The 24,115-nt window shown below is 35.6% G+C and overlaps 1 protein-coding gene across 5 annotated transcripts in view; it reads left to right on the forward strand.

Annotated features, from left to right (window-relative positions):
• Positions 1–19,846, forward strand: part of MICU3 (mitochondrial calcium uptake family member 3) — a 95,550-nt gene extending 75,704 nt beyond the window's left edge. For all 5 annotated transcript variants that reach the window (XM_055567262.1, XM_055567259.1, XM_055567260.1 and 2 more), the window contains 7 exons: positions 3,607–3,702; positions 8,389–8,489; positions 8,993–9,164; positions 12,546–12,654; positions 15,409–15,566; positions 16,604–16,672; positions 18,966–19,846. In XM_055567262.1, the coding sequence (XP_055423237.1) occupies positions 3,607–3,702; positions 8,389–8,489; positions 8,993–9,164; positions 12,546–12,654; positions 15,409–15,566; positions 16,604–16,672 (705 nt within the window). In that variant the 3' untranslated portion in view covers positions 18,966–19,846. The remainder of the gene's footprint in view (positions 1–3,606; positions 3,703–8,388; positions 8,490–8,992; positions 9,165–12,545; positions 12,655–15,408; positions 15,567–16,603; positions 16,673–18,965) is intronic.
• Positions 19,847–24,115: the final 4,269 nt, after the last annotated feature.

Consider the following 24,115-nt stretch of genomic DNA (forward strand, 5'->3'; position numbering starts at 1 on the left):
ACATCCCCAAGACTGACTTACCTTATTCCTGGTAGTTTGCACCTTTTCACCACCGTCACCCAGTTCCCTGCCACCTCCAGCCACTTGCCTCTGGCAACCACCAGTCTCTTCCATTTCTGTGGATTTGTTTGTTTAATTGAGACATAATTTGCATATAGTATTATATTAGCTTCAGGTGTATAATTATTTAATATATGTATACATGCCATTATTTTGAAAGATAATTTTACTAGGTATATTATTATAGATTGGCATGTGTTCTCAGCAAATTGTGATGTCATTCTAGTCTTCTGGCTTCTGTTGTTGAAATTGAAAAGTCCGCTCTGGATCTAATTATTCTTTTGTAGTTAATCTATTTTCTTTCTGAGTGCTTTTAAGGTTCTCTTTGCCTTTGCTATTCTACAATTTTCTTACACTCTATCTTTCTGCTTTTACTTATCATGAAATTTATTGGGCTTCTCAAATATGAGGATTGTTTGCTTTCATTATTTCTTGAATGTTTACTGCCAGTGTCTCTCTGAATGTTTCCTCCCTCCCATTTTCTCAACTGTGACTTTCTAGAGCTTTCATAGATATTCATGTTTTATGTCTGTCAACTCCTCTTTAATTTGCCACATTGTTTCTTTTCACACTGCATTCTGTATAGTTTATTCATATTACCTTTACAGCTAGATTTTCTCTCTAGCTGTAGATAGTTCAGTTCAGTTAAATTTCAGTGATTCATTTTTCATTTCTAGAAGTTTTACTTTTTCTAATCAGCCTAATAATTTCCAGTAGTATGTTTTTCCTAAAAAATCCTGTCACATGCAACTTCATATTCTTTAAATTTATTAAGCTTATTTTGTATTCCATATTTAATCATTTCAACATCTGAAATCTGCAGCTCTGGTTCTATTGTTTGTTTTTTTCTGCTAGTTCCTACTTGTGGTGACTTACGTTCTTTCATGGAAGGGCATGGCAACCCAATCCAGTATTCTTGCCTGGAGAATCCTACAGACAGAGGAGCCTGGCAGGCTACAAGTCCATGGTGTTGCAGAGAGTCCGATATGACTGAAGTGACTTAGCACACACACACGATCTCATATTATGAGCATGTATTTGTTGGAATGTGTCTGTGGTGATTCTTGAAGGCCTGGGTTAAGGGTGTGTGTTTTCCAGGAAGACTTGTGTGTGGGTGTATTTCTGTGATACACTGCAGAGACCTGCAGTCCCGTGTGACTTTAAATTACAATTCTCAGATTATGGTGTCTCAGGGCACAGTTGTTGTATTGGCCCAAATTATAAAGATGTAATTTTCTTTTCTTTGTTTCTATTTTTCTGTGTGTTTTCTGTGTGTTCTATGTTTCTGTGTGTTATTAAATATCACTAATAGCAAAGACAGTTTCCTGCCCAATTCTATGGGCTGCTATTTGGGGATTTTTTTCCCTCTAGTTTGCCTAATCTCTGGGTATAACCTTTCTCAAATATACTATATATATAATTTATTTGCCTGTCTGGACATAAACAACCTTAGGACACCACTGTTCTGCTTCCCACAGTGGTATATTCCCATCTCTAAATCAGTCTTTTTTCCCTCTAACCACCTTTTTTCTTCCTTTCTTCTATCCTCCCATTCTCCCTTATTTGATTTCTTTGCTTCTTTCCTTCTATGTTTGCTTGAGCTGCAATATAAAAAATACCATAAAGTGGATGACTTATGATGAATGATCATGTTTTCATAGTTCTGAGAGCTGGAGGTCCAAGGTCAGCAAGCCAGCAGCCTCAGTGCGGTAGTTGCTGAGGGCGTACTTCCTGGCACCTTCTCACTGCATCCTCAGGTGGTGGGAAGGGGAAGGGAGGTCTTTCAGGCCCCTTTGCTAAGGACACCAATCCCATCTTTGCAGGCTCTGGCCTCATGACCTAATCACCTCCCAAAGGCCCCACCTCCTCCTGATGCCATCACCTTGGGGATTAGGGTTCCAGTACCTGAATTCTTCACATTCTAGCTTCTTCCTTCCTCTCTCTCTTCCTCTTTTCCTTCCTTTCTTCCTCTTCTCTCTCTTTTCTATTCTTAGAACATACATTTTTTCCTATAGCGATCCATGTCAGTATAGGTTGTCAAACTAATTTTATCCCTTCATATGTTGTAAATATTTTTAATGTCATCAAAGTCTGTGTGTGATGGCTGGAAGGGGTGATGGTGACCAGTGTTTGAAAGTAGGGGAGAGGCCTGGCTTCATAGAACAAATCTCCTTTTATCCTCCTAATAATTGTGCAGTAAGCCTTATTTTCTAGTTTCTTAGGTTTAACAATCCTTTTCTTTATGGTATACCAACTTTCTAGTTACAGTTTAAAAATATATCCACGGTCAAAATATTTAGATAACTTGGCAGAGTATTTAATCTAGTAACCATTTATCAAAGTTCTATTATATCTATGGAAAAGAGAAAGAACTGTGTTAGCTCTCCACTCAGCTAATTTTACTTGGTGAAAGCTTATTTAGTTACTAAAGGGGGTGATGAGCACACTCTCTTGCCATATTACTATGTTTACTGTTATGGTAGTAAATACATCTATGTTATATAAGTGACTCCTGCTTAATGATACCTTATTATAAACATTTTATTAAGAGTTTATTAAAATATGGGCAGTAGGCAGTGTTTTCTAGTTCATAATTATGAATTAAAATATAGGTCTTTGAAATAATTCCCAGATGCTTATAATTCATTAGGGGCCCTGGACTTTTGAAAATTAACAAACACAAGAAATGAGAATTCTCTCATCGTCAGCCACTCACCCCTACGTTCATTATGCAGCATTTTTCTTCTCACAGTAACCCAAAGAAGACCAAGCCTGAGAATCGGTGAAATCTTCCCTGATAAATTCTGACAGAAACCAGATTTAATTACTTTTGTTTATACAGCCCAAGTTAAGCTTGAAGTTCTACAGTTCATATGAAGATTAGACAACACTTCTTCATCTTGATTATCACCTTCAGACTAGCCTGTGCTGAGGTGGAAGCTGGTGCTGTGCCCCTGGGATAAACCAGAAAGTACCTGATCTATTTACCATAGACACACTTACCAAATCCTTGGTTAGCTCTGAGTGGTTTGCCTGAAACTCACGTACTTCTTTCTGACAAGTTTTGGATTAATCTAAATTTTCTCTAACGTATGGATGTGGTCATTTTGATTCTTTGATGCACTAACATATGCTAGCTAACAATTCATTTTTAAGTTAAGCAGAATTTTCCTAGGTTGCTATAAAATTACCAAAATCTCCTCCAAATGAATTTACTTTACACAGGTGTGAATAAAATTTTTATTTCACACTTTCTTAGAAGTGATGTGTGTCTCAGTAGAAGGGCATGGGGCCCGGGAGTGAAGAAGGTGATTTTTTGACAAAGCCACATTGTACTTAGAAATAGTGGTTATATACGTTACCGCTTTGAAAATGGCCTGGGTTTACCAGCGATGTAATACAATACTGTTGTGTGCAGCAGAAAACAAAAAAGGTAAGCTAGTGTGTTTTCTTTCAAGTTTGGCTAGAAGAGATTAGAGTGTATAAATTATCATTGTTTGGGACTGTTCTTTAGATTTCAGTTGTGCTTCTTAAAAACTTCCACAGGTACTTAAAACTGATGCTGAGGAACTCGTCTCCAGAAGCTACTGGGATACACTGAGACGTAACACAAGCCAAGCACTCTTCTCAGATCTTGCAGAGGTATAATCGGACCTCAACCAGGTCCTTGTACCACATGCCACTTTCTTAATCTGGTCCTTGTTTCATTTTAGAGTCACAGTGATGAAACCAAAAATGTATTTTGTATTTTCCCTTTTCTCTAGGAAAGCAATAATTCCTATATGTAAATTGGTATATTTGAATATGTCAGCTGTGCTGGCAGGGGCTGCAAGGTCACCTTTAATTGTCTAAATCTACCTGCTTGTTGTAGAAAACTTGACTTTCCAACCTAATTAAAGGGAAATATTATTTTTCACTTTAGGATCACTTTTAGGAAATTTGAAAATACTATTTATAGTTTCACTGACTCTTTTAACCTTATAAACTTCAATGTTACATGAACTTAGTATAAGATATCTAATGCTTTAGAGTTACAATATATGTAAACAATCCAGTTTCCCACTATTCATAGTGAGCAGCTTACCAAGGGTGGGCATGGGGAAATTGTGCTAAGAGCAGTCCGTCCAGGAAGGGAGGAACATTTTTCCTTGATATTGGTTAGGATTGCCAGTGCATGGAAAATTAAAAGCAGACCGACCATTACATCACTCATTATTGTTTTTGAATTCCATAGAGACATGTACCTTTTTGCTGCACTCAGGCAGACGGCTCCCACCACCCCACTCTCTTTTTGCCCGTTAATAGGAATTTGTTATTTTAAAAGATGGGCTATGTGTTATAGGTTGAATACTGTTCTATGTTTCCTATTAAGAATTTTTAAGAACTGTATTAGAGATGGCTGGCTGGCTTATCGTAAAGGACTTTTTCAGTAAATACTAAGAAATGTATTTTTCGTTATCTTTTTGTCTTTAAAGTTGGCTTCTCATTTCTTTTTCTAAAGTTTTGTTTTTAAAAATTACACTTAAAAATATCTAGAGAAGTAAACTGGATCAGATATGACTTCTGTTACCCATATATACAGTGTTACTCAACTGACATCTCGAGAGCATGGTAGACACTTAGAAATGCTAATTTTGCCACTTGTGCTCAATTTTAAAATCCTAAAACAAGTAAATAAAGCATTTTGCCCTATATTTAGTCTGTATGTGATATATAAATATGATGTGATTATGGCTAGTAATTAATATTTAAAAATCACCTTTTTAAATTCTAGCTATTTGGGGTCATAAAGTGCTAATGGATATTCCACTTACACATATTTTAGAAGTGCTTAATTCTATAATCATTTATGTAGGCACATAGTAGTCAGTGCCTAAAAGTAAGAGCAACTGGGGACACTAGTCCTCAGAGTCCCTACAAGCCAGCTGTGCCCAGCTTCAAATTAGCAGTTCTGTCTTGCTATCTCTCTCCAGCACAGACTGTTCGCCTCTCAGCCTCCAGCCTATCTTTAATCTCATTTAGCTCTGCTAGAAAGAAATTCTCACAGTTAGACACAATCTGCTTTAATTTAAATCTTGTGAGGTTTAATATCAGAAGACCAGTTGGCTCATACATATACTCAAAGATCTTATATATAAGATTCACATAGGATCTCTTGAAGATGTTTATCACTCTTTCAGACCTGTGCTAGGGCTGGCTTTTACAGCACATCTCTTCCCAACTCAGCATTCTGTGACATCCCATTGGGTACCTTCAAAATGGCCATGATAGGAGTGTATTAGACATTGGAAACACCACAAATCTGGCTTTTTTTTCCACTTTGCAAGTTAGTTTACTAGCATACCATTGACTGTAATCAATCCACAGCTATAATCATAAGCTGGCTAATTTAATTAAAACATCATGAAAATAAATTGGATGGAGGGAAGTATGAAGAAAAATGAAAAGAAAACAAAACTTGTGTTTTCAGGTAAAATAATTATTGAGGGATTATCTCTGTTACTACCTTCCTAACATTAGAGAGGATAATAGAGAATTAGCTGTAGTTAAATTCCAATAAATTCCAACCCATTATAATTCCTTATCAGTTATTACTGATGCCACTGAATTGTTAATAGTATCAGTATTTCAGGATTCAAATTAGTTCAGAAAGAAAGCTTAGATCTGTATATATTTGTATTTCTTTGTTTCTTTTATTTTTAAAATGTAAATATTGAGAGTAAAGCAGGTCTCTTTACATAAGGTAGGTAAACTTGAGATTGGCCTCTCATATGCTTATTTCAGAGCTGTTTCTAACCATAGATTTTTTTCAATGATAGTAAAACCCTGTGATAATGAAAATCTGAATATGCTGCTTTCAGAAAAATTATACCACTTTCTAACCAAAATAATAGATAATAAATTCATAGTACAATATGTCTATTGTGCAACTGTTGAGTACAGTCTGTGAGTACTGGAATTATACAAACTGTTTTGAGCTTTACAGATGAAATTTAGATTTTTTTCTTATTTACTTAAAACATTACTAACCCTTAGTAAGTTTTAGTAGGTTATTTAAAATCTTCACTAACATATCAAGAGTTTGAAGGTTTCTTCCAGCCCTTGAATAGAGCTTGATAAGATTATTATCACATAGTAATCAATAAAAATACATTGAAAGAATTTCTTAAAACTCTTTAATAATTTGACATATTTTTATTTTATGCAGGTTTTTTTAATTTATTTCATTTTTGATGAAGTCATTTAAAGTAATTTTTAGTCAAAACAGAGTTAGATAATGGCTCTTCATGTAAATGGCCCATGGGGTTCTTTTTTTGCTTTGTTATGAAACACCTGAATTCATTTTATTTTAACAATAAGCACAAGAATCAAAGGGATAAAGTGTCTATTTTTGTCTCAGTACTCCTTTGATTTAAGTTATATAACACTGTTAGGATACCAAGGACACTGGTATAGTTTTCAATGACTGCCAACAGTACTCTGTTTCACTGAATGAGGGGAAAAGGTTTTCACCATTTCCATTTTCTAATTTTTCTCTCTAATGTCCAACTGTTATTTATGCCTCTGTGGATCTGGATTATCTGGATAAGTGCAACCTAAGTCTAATAAGATTTTGATGATGAAAGACTGTAAATGAAGATTTGCTCTGCTCAATGGGCATGAGAAAAACTGGCCGAATGAGGTCATTATTTAGAAGCTGTGTGAAACAAAGCCATCTCATTTCAGCGTATTATGTCTCGAGGTCAGGAACATGACAACACCAGAGGAAAACATTTGTAATTATGTTATCTGAGTTCACTAACTTTTAGTGTTCCTATATCCTCTCATTGTAAGGCAGTTTGTTAGTTAGATCTGTATAATATATGTAGTTTCAGTAACACAAAAGAAGTAAGAGTATACCATGTAAAAATATTTTTTTGCATTAAGTTCCAACATTATTTCCTGTATTATCTAGTCCTTTTTCAACTTCTTGGAATATACAGATTTGACAGAAATGAATAATAATAGCTAACATTTATTGAGCATTTATAATATGCCAGTGATAGTGCTGACTAACAGGGGTTATCTAATCCTCATGACAACCCTTTAAGGTAAGTACTGTTGTTATTCCTGAGGATAATAATATCCTCAGTGAGATTAACTTCCCCAAGGCCACTTAACCAATGAGGGGAAAAGTCAGGATTTAAAGCTCAGAAATCTGACTCTTGAGTTCATTGTTCCTGTTTGCTCATCACACTACTGCTTATTTGTGAAGTAGCAACTTGTTCTAAAACCTGTCCCCTGCTCCTCTTCTTAGCCATCCTGACCCCTTCCACATCCCATCCCTCTGGCCTGCAGATGGATACTCCAGTCCTTCTTGCTGACTTCTGATCAGCTTGAGCCTCCACTCTTATGCTCCATTTAGGCATGCTTCTCAATATCTTGATATTTCCTCCCCCTACTAAGTTAAGCTGTTCCTTGGATAATAAACTGACTAGAGTTGATTATACACAATCAGAGAAGAATGTCTGTAATTAACAGGAGATATCTTCTCTCCCCCTCCAAAAGTTGTAATGCTTTTGCCAAAACATCTTATGACTACCAATAAGGACATTTGTATATTTCATTTACACTCACATTCTAGTTTTATCCTCAAAATGGTTATTACAGATAGGGTTTTTCCCACTTTACAGGTAAGGAAGCCGATGATCAAAAAAGTCAGTAAGCTCAGGTCTTCTGATTTCAAATCCTGTCCTCTTCCCATTACATCAGTCTATCTCCTCAACCTAAAGTTATGGGTAAAAGTAGTAGTGCCTTTCAAGCACTACTCAAAAATTGTACTAATCTAGTGTCACATAGGGGCTTCCCTGGTGACAGACAGTAAAGAATCTGCCTGCAATGCTGGAGACCTGGGTTCGATCCCTGGATCAAAAAGATCCTCTGGAGGAGCACATGGCAACCCACTCCAGTCTTCTTGCCCTGGAGAATCCCATGGACAGAGGAGTGTGGTGGGCTACAGTCAATGGGGTTGCAAACAGTCAGACACAACTGAGCAACTAACACGTTAGTATCTGTATTGTCACATAAAGGGCCTTGAAAGACTCAAACCACAATGTGAGGTTGAATACTTCTTATCTAATCAGAGCTTTAAGCTTTTTGAAGATAAACATCATTTCATCTATAATTCTGTCTTCACATTTTGAACTTCTTATTAATTGTAATGGCATGCGTTGATACATATTTATGCTTTTTACTCTAATTTTAATATATTTACATTCTTTGGGGAATATTGGATATTCCTATTCTGTTTTGCTATAACTAACTTTCAAATTGTGATTTTTTTTTAAGCGTGCTGATGACATTACAAACTTAGTAACAGATACTACACTTCTTGTACACTTTTTTGGGAAGAAAGGAAAAGCTGAGCTCAACTTTGAAGATTTTTATAGGTGAGCCTAATTTTTATACTCATATTGAAAAATGTTAACATGCTAAAGTCAGAAAGGAGTCATCTAATGCAGTGACACTCACCTCTTTGCTGCTTTCATTTTAGCTAAAGATACTCTCTGTAACAACAAATATCCACTTCCATCAGTGCCTGTGTACCAGTAGTCATATTGATAAATATAATAGGAAGTCACTGAATGATAAAAAAAAAAAAGTCTAGATATCTGGATTATTCCCTATGTGTTCAGATGAAAGAATATTACCAATTCCTTAGTCTGAGTAAGCCACAGTAACAATAACTAGTAATAAGCATGTATACAGTGTTTATGATAGTAAGTACTAGGCAGGACACATGAACTCCTTTAAGTCTGATCACTACCCTGCAAGGTATTGTTGTTATGCCCATTTTACAGAGTAAGGAGCAAAAGTCTTCAGAGGCCAAGTACCATCTGTTACCATCACTCTTCACTTATCTTATTCATTGCTTATGTATTTTTTGTCATAGGTTCATGGATAACCTCCAAACAGAAGTTTTAGAAATAGAATTCCTTTCCTACTCTAATGGGATGAATACTATCAGTGAAGAAGACTTTGCTCATATTCTTTTGCGATATACAAATGTGGAAAATACATCAGTATTTTTGGAGAATGTGCGTTACAGTATACCTGAAGAAAAGGTATCTGATCCTCATTTTTATTTTGTTAACAGTGTGTTATTAGCTTGTAATTATATAGGTCTGTAAAATATATTGTCCTGTTAGTTCTGCTCCCCTATGGATTCATACATACTTTGAATATATTCCACTCTTTGTTCCTGTGTGTCTTAAGTGCTCTGCTAAATTTTAAAAATTGATGAATTTAAAATTCTGGGTACATATCCTTATTTTTCTTTTTTAAAAATTATTAAATTTTTTATTTATTTTTACCCTTATTTTTCTTAGACATGTTGAAAACCTTTAATGTTATCAACAGTTGTTTTATTCACATTATGAATATCACATTATGAATATCACAAGAGAATTCTGCTGAGCTATATGCTTTGGCTACTATGTAAGCATCACCTCATATAAAATAGTTTATATTGACATCATTTCAGTCACACTTTATTCACTTCCCTAATACCCTTAATAAAAGGTCACTGGAAGACAGCTATTGATGAGTGAATGATTTTATCAGTAGTTGAAGTGAGGTTTTTCAAAGAGTTTGGACGGCATGATGATTAAGAACCTGGGACAACTGAGTGTCTGTTTGTTTAGTGGCACATATTTTGTCAGCAGTTCTGAGCAGTTACATTATCTAGTGGTATTTGAATGCATCGCTGCAACTGAATAGAACTGGTGTTACAAGCACCTCTCAACGCATGGGATGTTTGGGATGTATTGCCTTCTATTTGTGTTTGTAGAAGGATCAAGTTAATCTATCCAAGGAAAACTTGCAAACAGTTTGACTTTGTTTAAAATGAATACACTGTGACGGTGCTAACAATTCTGCAGGCCCCATGGAATGAGGAAAAAAGGATTTGATGTTTTTGACTATTAGTTTATATAATCTCTTAGGTTTGTTTTTTTTTTTTTAATCTGTTTTACATGTTGAACTAAATTTCTTCCAATTCATAGACACTTCCCTAAGAATAAATATTGGAAACTGTACTATTTTCTCAAGCTACTGGTGTATTATTTAGGGCCTTGAGGTATCTGCTTTTTCTCTTTTATCCAGTGGAAAATTATAAAAATAATTCAAAAAACTCAGTTATAGGGTGAAGTGTGTAGGGAACTCTCTGTACTGTTTTTTACATATACATTTTTACATGTGAACTCTTTGTAACTATTTTTTTATATCAAATTATTTCAAAATAAGAAATTTTCTTTGGGTAATTCCCTGGCATTCCAGTGGTTAGGACTCAGTGCTTTCACTGCCATGGCCTGGTCAGGGAACTCTGATCTTGCAAACTACGTGGGATAGCCAAAAAAATAAAAAACAAAGTTTCAAGTTAAATTCAGCTTCTGAAAACTTTTAATTGATAGAGATATCTTAAACATACAGTTTTCTTGGACTTCCCTGGAGGCTCAGACAGTAAGGAATCCACCTTCAGTGCAGGAGACCTGGGTTCAATCCCTGGATCGGGAAGATCCCCTGAAGGAAGGCAAGGCAACCCACTCCAGTATTTTTGCCTGGAGAATCCCATGGACAGAGGAGCTTGGTGGGTTACAGTCCATGGAGTCACAAAGAGTCAGACATGACTGAGCGACTAAGCATAGCACATCTTAGACATAACAAATCATTACAATGAGAAAAGGAAAATATGGCAGGTGAACCAGCATTGATTCTTACTGATTTTTTCTCTTTTTTTCTGCATTATCTCATCAATCCTTAAAGCAGCCTTCCAGATATTGACAACTTTCTTTTAGAAAATGGAAACCTGAGGCTCTCAGGCACTTAAGACACTTGCCAAGGATTCAAACCCAAGACTCTCAGCCAGTGTTGTTTCTACCACATCTTACTTCTGCCTTTCCTTTCTCCTGTCATTTCCATCTCTCCAAAAGAATAACAACTAATAGTATTTCAATAGCACTTTACATTTCTAAAATGCTTTTTCATTTCCACTCATTTGTCTAGGAGATATTAAGCTATTATTTATAGTATTATGGCACCCCACTGCAGTACTCTTGCCTGGAAAATCCCATGGACGGAGGAGCCTGGTGGGCTGCAGTCCATGGGGTCGTAAAGAGTCGGACACGACTGAGCAACTTCCCTTTCACTTTTCACTTTCATGTATTGGAGAAGGAAATGGCAACCCACTCCAGTGTTCTTGCCTGGAGAATCCCAGGGACGGGGGAGCCTGGTGGGCTACCGTCTATGGGGTCACAGAGAGTCAGACACGACTGAAGCGACTTAGCAGCAGCAGCAGCAGCAGGTTTTAGTCTACTGTTTACTAGGCCTTATTCTAGCCACTTTGGATAAAGTGATAAGATCAACAAAATCCTTCTCTCATGGAATACATTTCATTGGAGAGATACAACAAAGAAGTAAAGGAAAAATAGTAAATGATATCTTTTCAGATAATGGTAAATATTATGAAGAGGACCAAAGGTCATGAGGACTAGAAAAGGAGATAGACAGTCCCTGAAGCTCTTCTCTTAGATACACACATGGCTCACTACATTACTTCTCAATGAAGTCTATCCTTCCAACCTAATACATACTTACCTATTATATAAATATTATTTATATAAGTTTCCCCTCCCTTGCTACCCCAGCAGGAAGATCAGAATTTGTTAAGCCTAAGCTCTTGGCCCTCTGCTCCTTTCTCAGTTTATTTTTCTCTCTCAGTTTTGTTCATTTTGCTAAGAACAACACATTAATTAAATACACCTCTTCGTGTCCAAATTTGTATTATCAGAGATACATTGTGCTTACCTTAAGTAACTCTCCTGTTTAACTGAAGCTATAACAGTGGTAATAATTTCATTTTATGTAAATAACATTACTGAATCCTATCCATGATCCTACCCCAAGCCCCATGCTGGGCCTCCCAGAGCTCTACTTGGCATTGTACCTCCTTCCACTGTCCTGGCAGCCTTATCATAGCAGGAACAAGTAAAAACACACTCCTGTGGGTTTTTGGACATTTTTATTTTGCATTGTCATTATAAAGGCATTAATGACCTAATGCCAAAATATGTTTAAATAATACATGTACAGGAGAAAGTTTGTAAATTTTTTTTCTTAATGATCATATTTACTTTTAAGGCTTAAAAAACCCAGGCTTGAAATAAAATTGAAACTTTATTTTTATTGTAGCATTTTTTTAAACTCTGTGCTGATATGACAGTGTTTTCACCTATCATTGCTAATAGTAGTAACATTACCCATGGGAAAAAATTGAGTGGAATTTTACATTCCATTTGGAGAAAGAAGGTTTCAGAAAGTACCCTGGAAATATTTACTTAGAAGATATATTGCTGAGGCTTACTGTATTTATTTCTAGTAAGTGTGGATATTTATTTTAATTAATTTGACAATGCTAAATATATTTACATGTATTTTTCCCAATATAGGGCATTACATTTGATGAATTCAGGTCATTTTTCCAGTTTTTGAACAACCTAGAAGACTTTGCAATAGCTTTGAATATGTATAATTTTGCAAGTCGTTCTATAGGACAAGGTAAGTAATAAACTTCCAAAAATTAAAAGCATACCACAATTCTTTAGCAACCTTTGACAACAAGTTAACAGATATGTCTGTCATATTCATCATCCATTTGCCTGAAAGTTTGGTGTATACTTCAATGGGAAATTCATTTTCCCTAAGCACAGTCTAAATTTTGGTATTAAACTTATTATTGCCTTTCATCGCACATTATGGGGAAAAGCTAATGATGTTTGTAAAGGTTCAAAGAGGAAAAAACCTCATGGCTGCTCAGTAACATAGAGGGGTATGTGTCTCCCTATAGAAGGGCCAGCCAGCCATGCCACACACATCATCACAAGTTGACATTCATATTATTTGTTTGTATTACTGACTTGACCCGTACTCTCTGCTGGCTCAGAAACCTAAATTTTGTCAGCAATGCCACCTCTTAGAGATGGACTTAAATTAACCAAGTTTTAAGAATGTTATATAAAGGGGGGAGGGATGACTTGGGAGAATGGCATTAAAACATGTATAATATCATATAAAAAAATAAATAAAACATTAAAAAAAGAAAAAAAAAGAATGTTATATAAAAATGACAGTTTTACTTAATTTACTAAAAACTACAGCTGCCCTAGAATTCAGAATGCTGTTGTCCTCAGGGCCAGCTCCTTCCTTCCCTGTGGGGAGGCTTTACAAGTCAAGTCCTTTCCCAGGATTCTGTGGCCATTTTCCCTTCCCTTGTGGTCATATCATTTTTAAATATTCTTGCCATATAAGGACTTTTTGGTTATATCTTTACAGTGATTTTACCTATGTTATACCTAGTAAGTGCTAATCCCCCAGTTTAATTTCAGAGGACAGTCTCATTATTTTATTACCAAGTTCCAGGGAGAGGGCACACTGGAGCCCCTACATGACAATTCTTTCTCCAAAACACAGTGAATCCCTTCCATAGCTTTATTCACTTTTTCACTGAGTAAAAAGAAACCTGAAAAATTTTCATATTTCACCCTTTGACTGATCTCGATGTTCTTAACACATTTTAGTGTTTTAAAACCAAAACCTGGAACTTCCCTGGCAGGCCAGTGGTTAAGCTCCATGCTTTCACTGCAGGGGACATGGGTTCGATCCCTGATTGGGGAACTAGGATCTCACATGCAGTGCAGCCAAAAAACCTTTTTATCAAAAATTAAAACCAAAACCTTTGGGAGCCCTGCCTTAACACACCAGTGTTTTATTACCATGATAAATCTGCACAAGTAGTCTGCCAGGCTCCTCTGTCCATGGAATTCTCCAGGCAAGAATACTGAATTAGGCAGCCTTTCCCTTCTCCAGGGGGTCTTCCCAACCCAGGGGTTGAACCCGGGTATCTTGCATTGCAGGCGGATTCTTTACCATCTGAGCCACCAGGGAAGCCCAATAAATCTACTCAGATCAGATCAGATCAGTTGCTCAGTCGTGTCCAACTCTTTGCGACCCCATGAATCGCAGCACGCCAGGCCTCCCTGTCCATCACCAACTCCCGGAGTTCACTGAGACTCACGTCCATCGAGTCAGTGATGCCATCCAGCCATCTCATCCTCTGTCGTCTCCTTCTCCTCCTGCCCCCAATCCCCCCCAGCATCAGAGTCTTTTCCAATGAGTCAGGGAAGAGAGTAAACCTTAAAAAGAGAAAGAGACATGTATACCTGTGGCGGATTCATTTTGATATTTGGCAAAACTAATACAATTATGTAAAGTTTAAAAATAAAATAAAATTTAAAAAAAAAAGAAGATAAGGGAAAATATCAATAAAATTACTTACTCAGTAAAAAAAAAAAGAAAGAGCCTACCTACTTACCTGGTTCAGAATGGAAGGCTGCTCTTACTTTGTGGAACTAGGAAATGAAAAACATCATTCTTGGCAGGTGCTTAGGAATAGATCTGCCTTTTTTTTTTTCTTTTTCTTTTTCTGTTGCAACTTCTAGCACCTTAATTCAGGTTATTACCACTTAAAAAGAACTATTGCTGTAGCCAGATCAGTGGTACTCCCGCCATTATCCACTCTCCTCTTCCATGTTTCCTGGACAACGCACAGAATAACCTTCCTATAAAACAGATTTGTCAACTCTTGACACACCGAAAACTCCTCAGTTCCCCAGTTGTCTGTTGAAGAACACACAGGTTCTTCAAAGTCAGAGCCTCAAAGTCAGAGCGTCCCAACCTCTGTGTGTACAGACTGCGCATGCTCTGAACGTGCGTTCTGCTCCTGTTCATCCCCAAAGCCCCGTCCCCACCTGTGTTCTTCCATGTCTTCATCTGCCATTTCCTCTCATCTCTGCAAGATGAAGTCCTCTATTCAGGGCTCAGCTCATGTACAAACTGGCAGGCTTCCCTGATGGCTCTCTTCTCTATCCTTCCCTGGCTCCACACTACAGGACACTCACCATACATTTCCAAATTTCCATGGTGCTCTGTTGCTGCTTTCTGCATGATCCTGTGCAGTGATTATTTGGGCAGGTGTCTCATCTCCCATCTGAAATGTAAGTTCCTTGAGAACTTATTCACTTTAATAACCTCTAAAGTATCTGTGGTTGATACCAGGCCCTTTTAACCAAAACCACAAAAATTTTTTGCTCTCTAAAAGATAGGATGATTAATGAAAAGAGTTGCATTAACATATGATCATGACCCACGTTTATGGGGAAAGAAAAAAAACTTCCATTGTAACTTTGCTGATAACTAACACATATTATAAAAATAATATTAATGGTTTACCCCTTTTCTGTGTCATTTATCTAGATGAATTTAAGCGTGCTGTCTATGTAGCCACTGGCCTCAAACTTTCACCACATTTAGTGAACACAGTCTTCAAGATTTTTGATGTTGACAAAGATGATCAATTAAGCTATAAAGAATTTATTGGAATTATGAAAGACAGACTCCATAGAGGATTCCGGGTAAACCTATACATTTCAAGCCTATTGCTCTCCTTTTAAAAACTGGGGGGGGGGAAATCCATCTAAGTTTCAGAAATAGTTTATATGAACATTTAAGTATATAAACATGAAATGTTATATATTTGAAAAGTAAAACATAAAGTCCTACTTACTTTCAAAAATAATTTGAGGTGATAAAAGGTCATACTTTTTAAAATATAAAATCAGTTTAAATTTCAAAAACTTGTTTTCATATTCAGTTAGTTTAATGTATTTATCCCAGTTTGGGGTGGGAGGGGGGAAGTGTTGCCAAACATTTTTATTACTTCAGTCTGAACACTGACTGTTTAAGACTTGTTAATATACAAAGAAATATTACCATTTCTTATTTTATATGATGCAGATTTCCACTAGGCAACATGAGGTTCTTAAGTCACTGCATATTCAGTACTTTTTATATGGAAAATAGGTAAAAAGTGTTTTTTTGTTTGTTGAACTGTTCGTTCCTGTTCACATCTCACACTGTGAAATAATTTCAAGAAATTCAATGATTTTTATGTCAAAAATATATTTTAAAGAGTGAAATGGTGCATAAATCAGTGCATGTTTACACATTTATTTTGATATGCCACAAATAGAAAAAGAAAAAAAACTGTTGTCTATTCAGCTAGAATATTCAGTCTTCCTTCTTTGGTAAGAATACCTCTGAGTATTATACATTTAAAAAGAGAAAAAAATATATGTACAAAAAATCAAGATTCATCATAGACAATGTTTTCGTCCAAACTGCCTTGATAAAGATACTGTGTATTTAACTGCCACCTAGTGGTTAGTTGTTAACATTCGCATTGGTGGCACAAGTCAAGTGAAAATCATTTTTTTCCTCAAATATTTTAGAGTAGCAAGATCAAATTAACACATAAATTATGTATATGCTATAAACCCCTGGTACTGTCTTCCTCTCTCAGGTGTTATGCATTTTTATTTTTGCTTTATTTATTGCATATCTATGACTCCATATTTTATTTATACTTTACTTTTAATCCTCTGTTCTACAGGGTTATAAAACAGTTCAGAAGTACCCCACTTTCAAATCCTGTCTGAAGAAGGAACTTCATAGTAGATAAGTATGTTAGCACCTCTATTTGTCAAAATTTGCTCAGTAACAATAAAAGAAAGGGGTCATTTGTTTTTCTATTATAACATTTAGGTAATAGCTAAAAGAAATGGAATTATAATTTCTTTTTAAATCTTAGGTCACTGACTCAATTTCAGAGTCAGTCTTTTAAGGATTTCATTTTGGACTATAATTCAAGAATAGTTGTTATAACAAAGCATTAGTTTGCCACTATTAAGTTGTGATCTAAAAATGAACTGGAATACTCATCCAGCTGAAATTCTCATGGAGTGTCTTGACTGAAAAGTTTTCTGTTTAACCTGCAGTTCTGTATCTGAGCAGGTACAGTAGAATGAATCCAGATTGCATTCGTATAATCAAGGATCATCAGCCTCTAAGGGATATCTTTTACTGTTTTTTAGAATCATGAGTCCAAACATCTACAATAATAACAACTGATTTTTGTTGAGTTACTTTGGGTGCCTGGCGCTATTCTAGGTGTTCTTCTACATGCAATATCTCATTTCTTCCTTACAAATAGAAATCCCATTTAACAGCAGAGAAAAGAGAGACTTGGTGAGTCAATTACCCAAGATAACTTGCTACTCAGCTGCAAAACAGGATTTGAACCTCATTCTATGTGATGACGAAACCATCCTAGCTATTATTTACTGCACTATCACCAGAGAATGAAATAGTTGAGAAATATACAGGAGACTTGTTCAGTTTGTATCAACCCAAAGAAATACCTTAAACTTGTTGATGATCTCCAAAATGAGAGATTTGATTTTCCTTTTTTCTTTCAGTTTTTTTCTTTTTTCTTTAAAAAGTCAACTATAAAATTTTGGTCAGTTGTGAGTGCTGATTAGTTCTGGAAAATGAAAGTTTTGCTCATTTACATGCTTGCAAATATCTGTTTTTTCCTATTTTTCTCAAGCTTAAAGCATTTATATTTGTCTATAGCATCATTACCAATGAGGTCCATATGCATATAATATCAGTATATGTTACTTAGAAGACCAAAAGCTATTTAGAAATAACTATGAGAAACATAAACAATCATAATAAACATGATTAAATGTTACTTAAATAGGACTAAGATCTTAACATGCCACTATTGATTTGTCTCCCTAAAAGAAAACAGCAGTATTCGATATTTCACAAAGCTTTGAAGCCTAATGTTTTATGGAACTCAATTAGGGGATTGCTGGTCTAAAATGTTTAGTGATAAGTAGGCTTATTTACTTCAGAGAAGGCAATGGCACCCCACTCCAGTACTCTTGCCTGGAAAATCCCATGGACAGAGGAGCTTGGTAGGCTGCAGTCCATGGGGTCGCTAAGAGTCAGACACGACTGAGCAACTTCACTTTCACTTTTCATTTTCATGCATCAGAGAAGGAAATGGCAACCCACTCCAGTATTCTTGCTTGGAGAATCCCAGGGACGGGGGAGCCTGGTGGGCTGCAGTCTATGGGGTCACACAGAGTCGGACACGACTGAAGTGACTTAGCAGCAGCAGCACCACCACCAGGCTTATTTACTTAGCTAAGGTGGTAACTGTCATGATTGAGCTAACAGAAGTCAGGTCTTCCTAATCTCTGGGAACTTTATATCACCCTTACTATAAAAACTTAAACTAAACATTTTTTTAAAAAGCAGTAGGATTGTACTCGGAGAAGGCAATGGCACCCCACTCCAGTACTCTTGCCTGGAAAATCCCATGGACGGAGGAGCCTGGTAGGCTGTAGTCCATGGGGTCGCTAAGAGTTGGACATGACTGAGCGACTTCACTTTTCACTTTCATGCATTGGAGGAGGAAATGGCAACCCACTCCAGTGTTCTTGCCAGGAGAATCCCAGGGACGGCGGGGCCTGGTGGGCTGCAGTCTGTGGGGTCGCACAGAGTCTGACACGACTGAAGCGACTTAGCAGCAACAGCAGCAGGATTGTACTATTTATATGTTCCTATAGATAGTGTATCTAACCAACTTAAAATAATGTCCCATTAACATCATTGATTCTGTGTAGTAGAATATAGAACCATAGCTAAAAATGACTACATAGATTCTAGAACTTTGTAAGATTGAGGATTAGATAAGTTAGTAAAACATTCAACTTTTAAGTTAAAGGAAATAGTTCATAAGTCTGATTCTTGTATTATCTTGTATTCTTGTATTGTTGGGTGTTTTTATTATGCCCCTTACTGTTTCTTGTCATTATTATAATAACTGATCAATGCCATCATGTCCGAATTTCATCCTAAATAAATGTTACTTTTATGTTATTACATATTTTTTTAATTAGGTACTGCTACAGCAGAGTTTAAAGGATTATTATCTACTTGAAAATGCAAGAAGCAAACATTTCAGGTGCGGAAGCAAACCTGAAATCAGAACTTGTAGAAATGAAGGAAAAGGTGAAACGCTAATTATAATTTTTTCTTGAACTGAATTCTTGAACATAAGACAGATAAGATGCATCTTCTTACTAATTACAGATGTTGAGTGTTATGTTGAGCTTTTGTGTTGATTTACTGAACTCTGCACTTTTTCATTCCCTTCATAAATGTATAGATTCCTCCAGTGACTATATAAGAATGTATTTTAAATGTTTTTTTAATTTATTAGAAATTTGTCTCATTTTTGAATAATGTATGACTCCTGGGATCTAGATAACTTAAAAATGAACAGCAACATATTCCCTTTGGTTTTGGACTGTGAACTTATTTTCAGAAAGTGAATATTCCTTGAGATTTATCTTAGGGCCCTTAGAATCATTAATAGATCTCCATTACTTACCACGTTTTTAATTACACTGAAATAATTTTGAAACACAAGTAGAAGTTAAGCTACTGTACAATATGATGGTTTACATTGTACTTTTAACTTTTAAAAGTACTTAATTAGTGTTATTGTTTGAATCATATAAAGTTTTTTTTTAAGTTTTTGTTCATTTACCAAGGTCAACAGACTATCTGGTATTCTTTTATGTGTACAGTAAAGAAATTTAAAATGTAGATCTTTTTTTCTCAAAAAAAGTCATACATTGATGGTGGAAACAGTGGTAGTTCTTGTAGCAGTAGTCACTGTTATTGCCATTATTGTTTTAAACACGGTGCAGCTCCGACAGCAGATGGTACATGTTAATTACACTAATAAAATTAGTATCTTATGGCACTGTAACTTATTGCATATTGTTATTATATGTCTGTAGTGTCAAAATGAATACTATAAAGGCTAATATAAAATGGTTTAGAAGACTGATGTATATATTAGGTAGAAGTTAATGTTTTGTTTCTTGTGAAAGGACCACATGGAATAGTGAGCCCAACAGGCAGTAATGATGAATAATTTAAATATAATTCATTATTTTTAAATGTCTTTAAAAATAAAAGAAAAACTTTCTTTTGAAAAAGAAAAAAATTCAATATTCACATGGAGAAAATAACTCAATACTATTTATTGGAAATTTGTTCAATTTAAAGAGTGTAGTTTATAAAAGGATACTATACAAAAATAGAACAATGGATTTAATTTATATACTGTATGTGGAAGATAGGTTAATTTATCTTCTTTTCTAGAATGTATTAAATATAAATTGCACACACTCCAACTATTACCTTGCTTTGCACAGGAAAATAAGAAATACTGACTTTGGTTTTGTAAGTTATTAAATGTGAAATTGATAGTTCTGCATCAGCCTATTTATAAAAGTATTATTATTTCCAAGAAAACGCTGTTAGCATTGACAGTGCATTTGGTAGACTTTTTATATTCTTTATCTGACTTATTTATTATATTGATATAGAAATATATGACTCATAAGTGTTAGGATTTCATATAGTATAATTTAATTTCACCTGCTTTGAAGGTTGTGATTGACTACATGAAAATACCTTCTCATTTAACATGCCCAGCTTTATTTTACCTTACACTGAATGTCCTCAATATTATTTACTATCAAAAATAATGGAGAAATAATGGAAAATATGCAAAGAATTTATGGAACTAATGGAAAATTATAATAATGGAAATAATGCAACTTATTTTTATCTTTGATTATAACCTAAGTTACCTTGCATACATGGAAAAATTGATATTTAGAACAGTCCTATCAATAAAGATTAAAACTGAATTAGCTCATTAAGATTATTAATGATTATTAATAATTCTGCCATTCTCCCAAGGAATACTACCTGTGCAAACTTTACTCATTATTGCTTATCACAATGATATTCATCTAAAACTGCAGCATAATATTAAACTGCAAATAAATAAAGTATTCTGATCAATTGAAATGGGAAAGAGTAGTAAACTATGGTGATTCTCCATGTTATCACTCTTGAACTTTATCATCTATAAAATGGGAGGTAAAAATATCTCACTGGACTGTTGTTTACATCAATTTAAGAAATTTTAAATGCTTTGAAAATAGTACTGTACTAAGTAAGTACATGTATGCAGTTCTCAGTATCTTCTGCAAATTATTCTTTGGAAAGATGAAGCTATTCATAAAATTTTAGTATCATACTGTTTACAGGAGACTATGATAAAAGGTTAATGGTCTGCTAAAAATCGTTTCATACTAAGAATTTCATTTAACTTAAGTTGTAGTCTGTTGTTCTTATTATAAAAAATAACTGTAAAGTGACCTGTCTTACATTCTTATGTTATCATAAAATAAATATACTTGCTCTCAAATCAAGAAATGTAGTACTTTGCTTCTATGTATATTTGTGAACTAAATAACGTCTTTCTGAAAAATGTCACATATAAACCTTGAAAATCTTTGCTGGTTACCAAACCTCCATTGATCTTATGCCGTCTGCTATATCAGTACAGGCCAAGAAATTAATCTCCTCAACACTTCCATAAGTAAATAAATCACAGAGCCATAAAACCTCTCAAAGTGCCTAATAGGAGTCATACATTATAGAATTATCATTGGTACTGGAAAACTTTCAGAAAGTTTACGTGTGAATGGAATATCAACTTTGCTTTGTAGGTAGGCCATTTAAATGGCTTAAAATAATTATACCAACACTGCTGCTGCTGCTGCTGCTAAGTCACTTCAGTCGTGTCCGACTCTGTGCAACCCCATAGACTGCAGCCCACCAGGCTCCCCCGTCCCTGGGATTCTCCAGGCAAGAACGCTGGAGTGGGTTGCCATTTCCTTCTCCAATGCATGGAAGTGAGAAGTGAAAAGTGAAAGTAAAGTCACCCAGTCGTGTCTGACTCTTAGTGATCCCATGGACTGCAGCCTACCAGGCTCCTCCATCCATGGGATTTTCCAGGCGAGAGTACTGGAGTGGGCTGCCATTGCCTTCTCCAATACCAGCACTACAGCAGCCCTTTTGATTAGTGTTGGTATCTTGTAGGCATCATCTTACCAAGACAACTCCTAGAAATCTACCAGTTCCCAAAATAAACTGCAGTAGTCCTCCTTTATCCACGGCTTCACGTTCTATGATTTCAGTTACCTGTGGTTAACTTGGGTCCAAATATATTAAACGAAAATTCCAGAAATAAATAATCCATAAGTTTTAAACTGTATGCCATTCATAGTAGCAGGATGAAATCCCACTGTGTCCTTCCTGAGTTGTGAATCAGCCCTTTGGTCAGCATCTCTTGCCTGTTAGTTATCAGATCGATTGTCATAGTATCATGGTGCTTAAGTTCAAGTGACCATTGTTTTACTTAATAATGGCCCCAAAGCACAAGATTAGTGATGCTGGCAATTTGGATATGTTAAGGAGAAGCCATGAACATGAATGTATTAGTCGCTCAGTCGCGTCCAGCTCTTTGCAACCCTATGAACTGTATAGCCTCCTCTGTCCATAGGATTCTCCAGGCAAGAGTACTGGAGTGGGTTGCCATTTCCTTCTCCAGAGGATCTTCCCGACCCAGGGATTGAACTCAGGTCTCCTGCACTGCAGGCAGACTCTTTATCATCTGAGCCACTAGGGAAGCCCAAGAAGCTGTACCGTGCTTCTTTTAAGTGAGGTGAAAGTTTTCAACTTAATAAGGAAAAGAATACAAATCATTCGCTGAGGTTGCTAAGATCTACCATTCTAAGAACAAATCTTCCTTTCCTGAAATTGTGAAGAAGGAAAAAGAAATTCATGCCAGTTTTACTGTCACACCTCAAGCTGCAAAAGTTACAGAGCATGGTAAGTGCCCAATTAAGATGGGAAAGTCATTTAATTTGTATAAGAAGATATTTTGAGAGAGAGAGAGGCTATGTTCATGTAACTGTTATCATAGTATATTGTTACAGTTGTTCTATTTTATTATTAGTTTCTGTACCTAATTTGTAAATTCATCTGTATCATAAGTATGTATGTATAGGAAAACTTTTTTTCTCTGAATTTACTTTTTATTGTCTGCTGTTCATGTTTTGTATATTCCTAGCTTTTATTCTCTCTGGTTATTTAATTTCAGTTTATTTGAAGTTTTCTTCTCTCTTCATTGCCTCATTCTGTTATCCTATTTGTGTTTTGGGTGTCTCATATTAAAGGTTTTTCTCAAATCTCTGGTCTTATTTTGCTGTATGTTTGTATTTTAAAACAAATTGGAAGCTGTGTGCACGGAATGAGTTTTGGTTGATGGGTTCTGCTCACTGCTGTTTTGGCAGGGCCGTTTCAGGCGAGGCACCTTGACTATCAGTATTGCTAGGTCTTTTTCTCTTTGCCTGGTCAGATTTCTCCTACCTGGTAGTCCGCAGCCTGGCTACTGTTTTTTTCAGAAGGCCCTTTGAAGATGGAGCCATAGGTATATTTAATGAAGGGAGCCATAAGCTCATATATGTAATGAGCTGTTATTGAGCAATTTGAATGTTTTCACCATGTCTTTGTTTACTTTTTCGAGAAAAGCATATTTTAAAAACTTAGGACCTCAGACTGGAAAAAAATGAAACTAAATCATGAAAGTCATGTGCTAGATGGATTTATTTACCAAATCCAGAGTTAAGTTACCTCTTCTTGAACCAGATAATAACAGTTTTAAGAAAAATTAAAGTATAATGGTGATTGTGGACTTATGGAACCACCGCATATTTAAGCTTGGATGGCAGGGATGAGAAAGACATTAATTGATAAAGGAAAGCCAGTGGATATCAGTTATTGGATTTGAAAGTTAAAGATAGCAGCCGTACTCTCTTACAAAATGTATTTTGGTGATGTTTACAGAAGAGACAAAGAACTGAACTGGACCACTAGTCTAATTCAGTACAGCATTTCCTATTGCATATTTTCAAGGATGGAGCAGGCAGCTTGACAGTTGAGGAGATTCATCTTCTAGCAGATTTTAAAATGTGGTAAAATGAGAGTTTCGGACAGAAGGAAAGACAACTAATAAAGATATTTCTAATCCATGGTATATAATGCTTTATTCCTTGTAAGCTCTAGGTGCTATAAGAGTTAAAAGTTCAAGCTGAAAAATCTACCCAAAAAACAC

This window comes from Bubalus kerabau, chromosome 2 (assembly GCF_029407905.1).
Source record: "Bubalus kerabau isolate K-KA32 ecotype Philippines breed swamp buffalo chromosome 2, PCC_UOA_SB_1v2, whole genome shotgun sequence".
In the NCBI taxonomy this organism is placed as follows: domain Eukaryota; kingdom Metazoa; phylum Chordata; class Mammalia; order Artiodactyla; family Bovidae; genus Bubalus; species Bubalus kerabau.